The sequence below is a fragment of the Canis lupus genome, chromosome 3 (genome assembly GCF_048164855.1).
Source record: "Canis lupus baileyi chromosome 3, mCanLup2.hap1, whole genome shotgun sequence".
Lineage (NCBI taxonomy): Eukaryota > Metazoa > Chordata > Mammalia > Carnivora > Canidae > Canis > Canis lupus.
Window position 1 is genome coordinate 65,832,122 of NC_132840.1, and position 12,807 is coordinate 65,844,928.

At 44.3% G+C, this 12,807-nt stretch overlaps 1 protein-coding gene across 6 annotated transcripts; it reads left to right on the forward strand.

Moving 5' to 3' along the window:
- Positions 1–4,263: 4,263 nt before the first annotated feature.
- On the forward strand, positions 4,264–11,333 carry C3H11orf87 (chromosome 3 C11orf87 homolog). 6 transcript variants are annotated; one of them, XM_072821867.1, is made up of 3 exons: positions 4,264–4,453; positions 4,913–5,138; positions 5,486–11,333. In XM_072821867.1, the coding sequence occupies exons 2-3, from the start codon at positions 5,014–5,016 to the stop codon at positions 6,339–6,341; spliced, it is 981 nt and encodes a 326-aa protein (XP_072677968.1). In that variant the 5' UTR covers positions 4,264–4,453; positions 4,913–5,013; the 3' UTR covers positions 6,342–11,333. The 6 variants fall into 6 exon arrangements, with proteins under 6 accessions (XP_072677968.1, XP_072677971.1, XP_072677970.1 ...); XM_072821870.1 differs by having other exon boundaries at positions 4,913–5,123; XM_072821869.1 differs by having other exon boundaries at positions 4,920–5,138.
- The last annotated feature ends 1,474 nt before the right edge of the window (positions 11,334–12,807 follow it).

A 12,807-nucleotide genomic window follows, 5' to 3' on the forward strand; every position in this document is an offset into this window, starting at 1 on the left:
GGTATTCCTTTGTTCTTATACCCTGGGGAATGCATGTTGGGTGAGGATTGGCAAATGTAGGGTCTTCTTTTATAAAGTAGGAAAAATGCAAGGAGTGGTGACAAAGAATAAATGCTAACCTTAGATACATTTAGAGAAAAGGACACATAGAGCTTGAGGATTTGGGAAATGATTCCTTGAAAACTATACATACCCATGTACCCCTAGAAATATCTTAATGTACTCTCAGGGATCTGAGTCTCCCATTTTGAAGACTGGTGGTCTTGATAACAGTCTTCTGCATGATTAGAAAGGATTTTCCAATACCAAAATCATGAATTGAAAAAATACTTTGTACCCTTTATCTGTTCTACTATATTTAAGTTCTCTTGTAAGTACATAGAGTAGGATAAATTCATCTTCTATTGATGATGCTCCAAACGTTTGAAGATCCTCTGCTGCATCTCTGATGTCTTTCTATCTCTAAGATTAATATTTTTAGTTCCCTGAACTACTCATTATCTGTTACTGTTTTTGATCCCTTTACTTACAGTTACGCTCCCATAAAGGATACTCAAACTGATCAAAATTCTCCTGAATTTTGATGTCCAAATCAATATAATGCTCCCACTCTTAGGGATAAAATATTAATCCTAGTAATTTTCTATATAGTGTAAAATACTACCATTTACTGAATGCTTAGAATATGCTTAGTACATAAAATAACACTGCAGAGAAGATACTATTCTCATTTTACAGATGAGAAAACTGAATCAGAGTAAAACTAGGTAGCTTTGAACAAGGTCTAGAGCTTCAGTCATTACTTTGTTTATTAATTAATTGCTGGCTAGGATGGGACAGCAGTTGATTTAACAGCAGCATGGCAGCCTATGGAGTACACTCTGTAGGAATGCAGGAAAGTCCAGGTGGATGATTATGTAGAATGTCAGGACCCGAACATCCTCTGCAAAGCCCCTGTAAATCTGCAAGGGGCCTCACGTGGATCATGCTGCCGTGGTCTCAAATGATCTGCCTAGATAACCTGGTACATGCAGGGCTTTCCAAGTGGACTCTGCTCAGTCCAAGGGAATGTGTGGAGTGTCTGGTGGACTGCTGCTGAGGGAGTGGGGGAGACCTCCCAAATGGGGCTTTGTATCTCCCTTCCTCTGCCTCAATCAAACAGCTGTGCTTTTCTCTGACTTTCCTTGTTTATACTTGTAGATAGATAAAATTGAAATACGGATAGAATTAGAGTGTGTGCATGTGTGTGTGTGTGTGTGTGTGTGAGAGAGAGAGAGAGAGAGAGAGAGAGAGAGAGAGAATATGAAAAGAATACTAATTTTGGCATCAGTTTGCTTAGGTTTGATATCTATAATATACTTACTAATTAAGTGATTAAGCGACCTCGGCATGGTCTTTAGCTTCCATGAGCTTTAGCTTCCTCAGCTGACTTACAGCAGGTAGTCAAATGTTTTTGTTGAGCAAATAAGTGAATGAATGAATGAATATCATTTTTATTTTATCAAAAATAACTTTGCAAGGTTAGGTTAAGGATCAATGCTACTACAGCCTGGCACATAGTAGGTATTTTGAGATAATAATAGCAGCACTAGTTGTCATTATTGATTCAGTACCAAGAACCCATGTGGCACTTCTCTCTATGCTAGATGGAGATCTCTCATTGAAGTTGAGAGCAAGTATTATATGCTCTGAATATTTGGAAGGTGCCTAAGTCAAGAGGGCCTTTCCTATTACAAAGGGAAGATGCTGGGAATCTCAGAAGCTTTTTGGCCCTCTGATCTTGAAAGTGTGGCTTGAGAACTTTGGTGCTGAGAACAGGGACAGCGTGTTGTCTAGAAGAAGTCTTGCCATTGTGCCAGATGTTCCAAAATCATAGAGCAACTCAGTGGGCTCACTTCCTCTGGACCAAGAGGTGTGCATATTTACTGTCACTAGTGTTCCCGGGGCTTGGATTCTACTACCCAGTGACATCAAAGTCTATGTGCACATTCATTCTCTGGGTATGAACAAATTATTAAACTATATAGCCTATTCTTCTTGTAAGAGAAGGGGGGGGGGGAGTGTGCTGAGCTTTTGACCTGAAAATTGATGTCTTTACCTAAATCGTTTCCAGTTAAATACTATTGTCTTGTGGATCACATTCATCTGCTGTAGATTATAAGTTCTACAAAGCAAGACCTTGTCTTTTCATAGGTTGTGTAAAATGGTACAGACACTTTTAGCACTCATGGCATAACAGATGGTTATCATTTATAACAAAAGAATAAGAACAATGGCAGCCTACTCACATGTCCTAGAAGCTTGGTGTGCAAAGGAACCTATAATAAATAATACTTATATTATTTATATACATTACAATATATTGTAAAGCTATGCATGTTTCTCACTGGGAAAACCAGATAACTCATTCTCCCAAGTCTAGAAAACAGACCAGTGAGAGTTAATTCTAATTATGTAAAGATTCTTTGCTTTACAAGACAGTTTTTCTAAAGAGTCTCTTTAAATAGCCACATCTCTTTTTTGGAGTATTCAAAATTGGATTTGCCTTACAAAATGTTGATTAAACTCAACTTTTCAGGAGCAAAGAGAGTGTACAAAAATGGGGCATTGCATGTCAAGCGTTAATGGTGAAGTCTCACTTAGTGATCACAAGGCTCACCATTCCATCCCCTGAGCCCATCAAAGTCAGAATGTCCAAATATGGCAGGTGGCTTTTACAGGGCATTGGGTGCCCTCATTCTAGGCAGGAAAGCTAAGCCAGCGCTGGGGTCACTGGCCATCATTAACAATGTGAATCTGGCAGCCAAGGGCATTAATCTGTGCTCTGAGACGTTCTTGCATTATTCAGCATGTACTGATATTAGCTTAAATAGGGATAACTTTTTTATTGGGACAATTATGAAGACAAATCTGATGGCTTTTATTCAAATGAATGAAAACAAAATTTTGAGGAGAGATGATGCATTTCTTCCTTCATATGTAAGTCATGAGCAAGGAGAGGAAAAGGAGAGATTGGAGTAGGACCAGATAGGAACACAGGGTCAAAAGGGACCCCCAGATTACAGACAAACAAACTTTTGCTCCCTGTGTCAAACCCTCTTTTTTATAAAACCGTCTACTAGCAGGCAGATAGGGAGGTGTTGGTCATCCCTGCTGTCTCCCAGTTTGGATGCAGAGCAGCAAAAAGCAATATTTACTGCACCACTCAATTTTGCAAGTAAATATGTTAGACTCAAAGATGGGAAGAAAACGAGACAGTGAGAGAAGAAGGAAGGGCACATTTTATAAGACAATGGAATGTTTCCTAAGATCATACAGTGTCTTTACGGGCTATTCCAAGCTGGTTCCTCCTATATAAAAATGAGAATACTTCATTTTAAAGTTGCCTACTGTAACCCGATGTACTGTTCATGTATTTCCAAAGGCCCTAAAGCAAGAGTTGATTAATCTCTGCCTAGATTTAGGCAGGCTGATGAGAATCTTGCAGGAAGTTCTATCTGTTTCGCTGAAAGGCTATTGTTAACACTACGCCAAAGTAAGGGGTACACTCAAAATTTTCATAGGACAGTTTATTTCTGTACTCCTCTGAGTTATTTTTGCCTTCCTGTCTTATAAGCCTTGTGTGTGCTTTGTGTGCTCACGAGAGCACACAAAGCACACATTAAAAGAGAATGAATGTTGAATATATGGAGTGGGTTTTGGGCCTGAAGATGAGTGTGTGAGTGAGTAGAGGAGAAACATGAGTCAGGTGGAGTGAGAGGTAAGTTGAAGACTCTGGTGGAGAGGAAAACGGTTAATTTGCATTGTTCGTGACTAAATACGTGTTCAGGTTTGTATTTTATGCTCTGCCACACGCGTTCAGAAATGCCCTTCTCATTTCTCATATTCACGCAGTTTCTGTACAGAACCAGGCCAGCATAGACAGGCTTGCAGAGGAGAACAATCCTCATCAGCCGAGGAGAGAGAGAGAGAGAGAGAGAGAGGAATCAAATGTGTACCCCGGGGGGGGGAGATGGCTCTCTGGGGTGTAAAAACGTGTTCCTGGGACCATGTGGAAAAGGGTTGAGGGCAGGGCTTCCTCCTTCCGAGGCATAGCAGTGCAGAGGTGGGCTGCTCCCGGTGCCACGGTGGGGGTTGCTCCTCGCATGTAGCCCCTGGCAGGGGAAGGACAGGGAACTAGGAATGCGTGTGGCAGAGGCTCACTCTGCCAGGACGAGATGTTGGGGTATGAGGGTGGGGTGGGGGCCCGAGGGGTGGCTTGGAGCCCTAGCGGTGGCTGCCTGACGTCACCGGCCTCTCTGGCAATAGGCTGCGAGCTGAGCTCCCCGAAGCGGCGGCGGCAGCGGCAGCGGCAGCCGGGCTCGGTCGCCGGCCCCTTCACTCCGCGCCTTCTGCAGCCGCCACTGCAGCCGCGCGGCGGGGGCTCCCTCCCTGCAGCCAGCTAGTGGCCCAGGTAAGGGACGCGGTGCCGCTAAAGGTCCCAGCTGCCGGGTGGCGGGGCGCGAGAGGGGCGGCCTGCGCAGGCCCCCCCAGCGGCAGCCTCGGCCCCCACCCGGCCCGGCCCCGGCTCGCGCGCCTCCCCTCTGCTCCGCAGTGCAACAGTTTGCAGCTGCCTCTGGAGAAGGGCGGGCGAGGGGCTGTGCTGCGCGCTGCGGGTCTACCCGGCTCGGGTCCCCGCACAGAGCCTCGGCTGGGGCTGGGAAGGCTGGAGGGGAGGTCCGTTCCCCAAACTTTGCGAACGAGAACCCTCTGCCTTCCGTTTCCCGTCCCCCTAGAAAGAAGCAGGATACTGCCGAGTGCGGGGCACAGGGAGACGGAGAGAAGGGGGCGTTTGCGGGGACGTGCTTTAGCTGAGAAAAAGGTGTTTCAGCTGCCTGTTTTTTTTTTTTTTTCCTGGTGTGTGTGGGGGGAGGTACCAGGGAAGGAGGCAGAAGAAAGGATGGAGCGCGATCCAGCGCGGCAGCCGCGGCCACGGACAGAGGCGGAGTAGGATGTGGTTGCTGTGGTGCCCCCATGGGAATGGGACTTGAGGGCTCTGAAGCCGGCCAGGGAAGAAGAGTCTGGAGGGGGAGGGAGGAGCAGGCAGGACTGCGTACCCGGAGCCCGCTCGCCCGGCGGCCGGGGTGGGTGCCGGGAAGGTAGGATCCAGGGGGAGACATCCACCGGGAGGGCGAAGGAAGGGGGAGAGCGGGGCTCGGGCGGCAGGGACCGCGTTCCGGGGCGGCGGCGTGTCTGTTGCGATTAGAAAGTTGTGGGGGCGCCGGGAGCTGCCTCATCTGCTGAGTAATCTGGCTCTCGGCGGGGCGGGCGCAGACCCCTTGCCAGCGGGGGGCGAGGGCGCGCGGCCGGGGGCGGGCGGGGTCGGCGGCTGCGGAGCAGGCGGGCAGCGCCCGGCGGACGCGGGGTGCCCGGGGGCCGCGCCTTCGGCCCTCCGCGCCCCCCCGGGCAGCGGCCGGGATCCTAACTGAGCCTGTTCTCTCTGCAGCCTGGTGCCTTGGGAAAGGAAGAGGGCGCGCGGACACGCGTTCCAGGCGGGGTCGGCGAGGATCTCCCGGGCGCCGCTCGCTTCCCCGCCGGCTTGCTCGCCCGCGGCTGCTCCCTCGGCCCTTCGCCCGCGCGCGCATCCCCTCCCGCACCAGGGAGTAGTTCTGGGTGGCGTGGGCTCCGTCCTCTTCTTGGCTGGTGGGAACCGTGTGCCTGAGAGAGGAAGTCTGGTGGGCCCGGCCCCTCCCAGCCCAGCGCCGATGAGTGCCCGGGCGCCCAAGGAGCTGAGGCTGGCGCTGCCGCCGTGTCTCCTCAACCGGACCTTTGCTTCCCCCAACGCCAGCGGCAGCGGCAACGCCAGTGCCCGCGGCCCGGGTACAGGCGCCAGCGGAGGCGGCACCTGCATCACGCAGGTGGGACAGCAGCTCTTCCAGTCCTTCTCCTCCACGCTGGTGCTGATCGTCCTGGTCACCCTCATCTTCTGCCTCATCGTGCTGTCCCTCTCCACCTTCCACATCCACAAGCGCAGGATGAAGAAGCGGAAGATGCAGAGGGCTCAGGAGGAGTACGAGCGGGATCACTGCAGCAGCAATCGCGGCGGCAGGGGGCTGCCCCCGGCGGGCGGCCAGGCCCCAGCCCAAGCCAAAGAAACCCGGCTGGAGAGGCAGCCCCGGGACTTTGCCTTCTGCACCCCCTCCGACGCCTCCTCTTCGTCTCTGTCCCCTGGCCTCCCGTGCCAGGGTCCCTGTGCTCCTCCGGCTCCACCACCCGCCCCCAGTCCGCAAGGAGCACAAGCAGCCTCCTCCTGTTTGGACACAGCTGGCGAGGGCCTTTTGCAAACGGTGGTACTGTCCTGATCATTTAGCCCCCTCTTCCCTCCCCTTCCTCATCTCCAGCATCTTTGCCGTCCTTGCTTTCTCCCCCTCCATCTTTCCTCTTCCACTTTTCTCTGGCCTCCCTCTCTTTTTCCTTCTTTCCGTCTCTGCCCTCCCCTTACTCTGTTTCTCCTCCGCCGAGGCACTGTGCGGTATTTGTAAATATTGGGCGAGGAAAGTCTCGGAAGAAGAAATAACGCTGATAATACTTTATTATTAATATTTATAGTAATTATTATAATACTAATAACACAATCCAAGCGCATGACAAATCACATAATTTCTCATTGTCAATGAAGGATGCGTCTTCCCTCTCCACCCTGCACCCCCCCACACACACACACAATAAGGAGGAGAAACCGCACAAGCTACCAAATATAAAAGAGGCATTGATTCCTGGAGCAAAGGGAGTGGAGGGGGCCCGGTGTGTTGTACATAGCTGTCAAGTTAAGGTTCAGTTACCTTCCCTTCCTTCCATCTCCCCCCCACCCCCACCCAAGCTTTCACTTTTCCTTCAGCTTCCCTCCTTCCCCATTCCCACCTTCCGCCGGGCTCAGGCAATAGTACATTTTAAAGAAAATGTCTACATTAAGCACCAGAACTACAAGAGGCCACAGAGACAGTCCCAGACAAACGTGTATGACATGTACTGGTCTCTGGTCAGCCCTCTTTCTCACCCCTTAGTTAACCATTCCTTTTTCCAGGACCAGGCATTTAAAAATTTACTTTTAGAAATGTCCCTCGCTGGCCGAAAATCTTTAAATGGGTTGAAAGAAAAGAAAGAAAGCAACAGAAAGCAAAAGAAGAAAGAAAGAAAGAAAGAAAGAAAGAAAGAAAGAAAGAAAGAAAGAAAGAAAGAAAGAAAGAAAGAAAGAAAGAAAGAAAGAAAGAAAACAACATCTGCTGCTTTAGCTCTCTGCCCCGCCCCCAGCTGTTCACCTTTGACTTGTGGCATTTTCGGGATTCATAAAGGATCCAGAAGCTGTCCAGACAGGTGTGGTGCTGAAATTGCTTCACAGGACTGGTTTCTTTGGTTGTGTAGGCAGAGGAGGGGCTGTTTTGGGAAGTGACAATTTTAGCTTTTTGTTGGTTTCTTTCTTCTTTTTCTACGATCGGGTTTGCGTGTACTATTGGTTTTATTATTAAACATTGCATAAGTTAACCTTTTTTTGTACAAAAAAAAAAAGTACTAGGTGATGTGCAGTACTGAAAGTGCAGTATCTAACCAACCAGAATGTTTCTGTTTAATTTTTAGAGCAAGTGCACCTTTGTTATATATTTATTATATTGGTACCAAATACAGAAACAAACTATAGTTCTGTACTACATCCTCCAAACTGTATAGTCTTGTTCTTAATTTCCAGCTGTTGATATAATGGTTACCACTGGATGAGCAATTCAGTGGGCAGGCCTGGCTTCTGCTGTTTCCAGAAGTGTTCTTTTGTACCTTATTCTGTAGTAGACTGTTATAAAAAGATAACACATATGTTTTCTTTTTTTCTTTTGCGAGTAACAGAGACAACCACAACAGAAAACAAACAAATAATGGATGTGCAGGAATGCCATCTATTAAAACATGGTTAATATTTAAACAGTGCCTGTAGTCCTCCCTGCATGCAATTACCACCTGGAGGCAGTGGTGTGTGTGCTTGCTTGTACTGTATGTGTTTGGGGGTGAGACTGGTGGGGATATTGGGCAATTTGGATGACAGGACATGCAAATTTCATGAGAAGTTAAACCCAGTAACTACTTGTAGGATAAAAAAAAAATATATGAAGCTTGTTAGTAAAAAATTTGTGCCTGCATCTGAGATGCAGTGAAAGAAAGGCTCTTTTCTCTTTCTCAGTCTGGCTTACCTACCTTCACTGGATACACACACACAAAAAAAATGGTTGAGAGAAAAACAAAGTGAGAGGAAAGATCAATATTTTTATTCTCTCTCCTGATGCCAGAGAAGGCCATCTATGTTTGAAATGGGGTCCACCTATGGTTATTTACCACTTTGTTTCCCTTGGACTGATGATAGAAGGAGCCAGAAGCATATTGCAATCTTAAATATATGCAGTGGCATCCTTTCTTGGGAACCAATTTTTTTGACAGCTATTTAAATATTTGGATAATATATGAATGAAAATGAATCAATCAAAAAATTCTTATCAACCCGCACGGTGTAAGGCAACAGTGCCCCTATGTGCATCCCTCTTCCAAATAACTATTAATTCTAGGTTCTCTGTGTTGGTTCCAGGCTTCTGTGCTCTTATCTAGAGAAAAATATTACCTCTGAGGTTTTAGGTCATCTGTTAAATTGCCCAAGCTCAACCTGCATCTTTTATACAAATAATTTAATAAGCTTAACTTTAACCGTCCATTAGATATTCACTCACGTCCTTTCCTGAAGCACAGAGGATCATCATTTAAGCATGCCATGTTGTAATATTAGGAAGACCAGGTATAATCTTTGGGTTCAATATATTAAACAATGAACCAGATTCTCTCCAGTGCCTTAGTCACTTCCTAGTAATAGGTAAAAGAGTGCATTAACTCCCTCAGGCCACTAGGGAATCCTTTAGTGCATCAGAGCTCCACACTGTACATCAGAATGACTAAGGCACTGTGAGGAAGAAAGTCCATTAAGTTTTGTGGCTCACCCTCATCCAGCTGTAGCCCTTTAATACCTTATTACAGAATGACTTTTGGACTTGAAATTTGAACAGAATCAGGGACTCAGAAGGGAGCTTCCTCATTTCCAATAAGCTCCACTAAGTGCATGGATATTACTTTCTCCCTCTTGTTTGGTGCACTTCTTACAGTGAATAATTTCCCATTTTATTGAAGCAATAAGATGTTCTGTTGTGAGCAGTGCTGGATGATGATTCCATTTCCTTGGTGCTGAAGCTACTCTTACGTTCTTGCCTTATGAATCACAGTGCATTCAAGGCATGCAATAATAATCCCCTTCCAAGGAGCAGCCTGTACACTCTAGGGGGTAATTATGAAATTGTCCTATATAATTTTTCCCCAAAGAAATAGAGGAAACAGGAGAAATGAAAGCATTATGTATACTGTTTAAAAAACATCTTGATACCTCTAAACATGGGCACACATCCATAATATGCTCTTATTGTGCACCTTTAAATATGTATGCCTTTCTCCATTAACTGACTGTGGTTTAATATTTTTAACAGTGCTCTTTGTAAAGATGATGTGGTTTGTGAGTCAAATTTCATGCTGAGTTTCATATACTCAGAATTCTAAGCTTCTGGTGGTGTCACTTGAGATTTTTTATGAGATAGTGAATTACATGAAATTCTAGTAATACCAGTCCCCACACCAAATCATTGCAATAAGCACATACCCAAGCAATTTGCACAGACCCTGTTTAGAGCATTGCATCTTATTGAGCTCAATTGACAGTCTCAGGAGTTTGGGATGCTACCAACAGGGCATTTTGGATTTCATTTATATGAAACAAAAGGCAATCTGGAAATAGCTAAATTTATTTTAAGGATTTTATTCACTGATGTCCCGTCAAATGAATTGCTTCAAATCCCTATAGCTACAGCTCAACTTCTGCACTTGCTACTCAGTATTAATAAGGTGGCATGCTTGATTCTTATTGTTTTTAAAAATGAGAAAATTGGAGAGAGAATACCATTATGTCAACTGTATGGGACTCTGAATCTTAAAGATGTAGATGAATATAATCTTCTTTAGAATTTATATACACCCATAGATATGTATTTATATATGCATACATTTTGTACAAATTTACAATGGACTTTTTGTATTCTCTTTTCTGTCGTTACAAGAATGAGATGGAAACCAAATTGTTGTTCCATCCTCTTATCCAGAGAGGATACTGAGAAGTCAGGTATATGCATGTACGTATTTCTCTGGGGTTAAATCCGAATGACTTTCTCTTTATTTAATGAAAGGGGAGAGTCTTGTTTGGCTCGGGGAGTTGGTAATTAGATAAGCTTCCTTTCCTAGTTAGTAACTCAAATGTAGCAATGATAATGAACTTGTGACCATGCCTATGTGGTCTAAATATCTAGATGGAAAGCAAAAATATCTAGAGGAGCTTTAGAGCTATCTAGACCACAAGCCTGGATTGTGGCTTGATTTTTTTCTTTTATTTTCAGCCTATATGTTGTGTGGAAATACAATTTATATCTGCATAGCTAAAGGTAAAGTGAAAATATGACCATTATCTGTTTAGTTTGGTATGTAGTTTTTGGAAAATATGGATAAATTAGCTTTTTAAAAAACATTTTGGCATCTGACTTTTCCACCATTTCTATCTATATCAATTGAATTAATTAGATAATGGTTAAAATTCCATTTTTTCCATTAAATGCTTTTCTGTGGGTGACAGTTGTGGAAGTTAAAGGTTAAATTAGAACCAGAAACTTTAATCTAGTCTGGTCAGGCTCCTCAGGTCCATTCCCCTGTGAATCTGGACTTTAAATCTGAATTTGAAAAACCACTCTTCTGGGCCATGCTTCTTTTGAAATTAGTGATTGTGGCTCACAGATGTTTTAGTTCATATTAGAATGAACTGACCTATCTATAGAGGGGTATTTAATCATGAATTGAACATCAATCTGATTTGGTTTCTGATTTACTTGATAACATTTGAGAAACAGCTTTGATGACTTGACATCAATACTTATTAATGTCACCAACCTAGTAATACAATTGGTGCCATGTAGGAATGCTTAGCTAAGAATAAGAATTTAATTAACTTTAATTGAGGACAATGTCTTATCAAGGTAGTTCTACCTGTTTGAAGCAGGGATACTTGTGATCTCATTGGGTTGTTTTCATAGGGAGATTAACAACAATAATGACAAAAGCAACAGAAAAACTGATTTTTGAACTCAAATATATCCAACAGACAGAATAAAACAGATATTAGAATTCATGGAAAATTTGTTTTGCTTTTCTATCAATAAAAGAGTTTTCTTGTTTAATTGGCTTTTTGGACACTATTTCCTTATTAGTTTATATAATATAATAAGATTATAAAACTACTCTACTGTCCTCAGAGGCTCAAAGAAATTAGTTTTTATTTTTAATTATTTCTCATCTGAACTTCTTCAAAACCAACTACATCAAAAAATGGAAGTTTATAAATTTTAGTATCACCCAATAAACTGAGTCCTGTCCAATAATTTAGCAGTCCTTTTAGGCAGATGTTCAGGCTCTGTGGTCATATACTTAGTCACTCAGATTTCCTCTTTTTCTGCCTTCTCTAATATAATCAAGTATATGGGGAAAGGATATGATTGACATGATTTTGTGGTGGTTAGGGAAATGGGAAGCCTCACATTCATGTAAATTCTTTGGGTCCTGCTGAACTCTGCTGCAAGTAGTTGATTAGAAGTGCTCTCCAGTCTGAGATGCTATTGTCGTTTCTGGCTTTTGTGCTGACATTCACCACTGCAGTCTTAATGCCCGCCCCCCCCAATCCCTTCCCCCCAGTCTCAAATCATCTCCCACAGGAGTATGTATATCCTGCCATCCTTAGGTCCAGCAGGACTCTCACACTTTGTTTTCCTGCAGATATAGGAACTTCTGGATATCCTTCATGCCATTAACCTACTACTGAGAAGCATGGCAACACCTGCCACTGCCAACTCAGTTCAGCTGGTCCTGCTCCATGTCAGATGGTATTATGAATTAGCCCTTACAGTTCCACTCTGGTACTTTCCAGAGGGGTGGGGTTGCCATTAAGCCCGAATCCTTGGGCTTCTCAAAAAATATTTACATGTTTATGAAGCACCATCTCCTCTTTTTGTCTATGGAAGAGAGAAGCATAAAAGCTTTCACGGCTGCCTGTCTCACTCTTCTGTCTCATTTTTTTCTCAGAATTACCCCAGACTACAAGAAGCAGATTTTCCTCTTAATACCCCCTTTTATCTACCTGAGATTCCTTCTACTATAGGTGACACCCACTTCTGCAATGGGCTTTGTCTCTTTCCTGACTTCAGCCTAATGACTAGCCTTTAATGGCAATTAGGGTGTAGGAGACAGAGAGAAGCTTATTGATAAGGGATCCTAAATTGGGAGATATTTGAAACATACAATGCTACCATAGTAAACCTTTGCATTCCTGAAAGGACATTAACTCATGATTAAGGCCCTACTCTCCCCTTTCCTAGAAGGTGAGAGCTTGATTATTAACCTATGCTTATTTCTTTGTGACCTTCTACCCAATCCCTCCACGTTTGGCTAGAAAAATCTCCATATGGATTGAATCCTTTACTTTGTATCACTATTCGTTCTCCAAGAGGGCACAGCCTCTTCCCAATACTGGTCCATTACGTCACTCTATCTCCAACCTTAGTAGCTGCAGATTGCATGCTAGAAATGTTTTCCTTGAGCCAGGAAAACTTCTAGTGGATGTTGAATTCTGGAGTACAGATGAATAGCTTTCTTTACCAA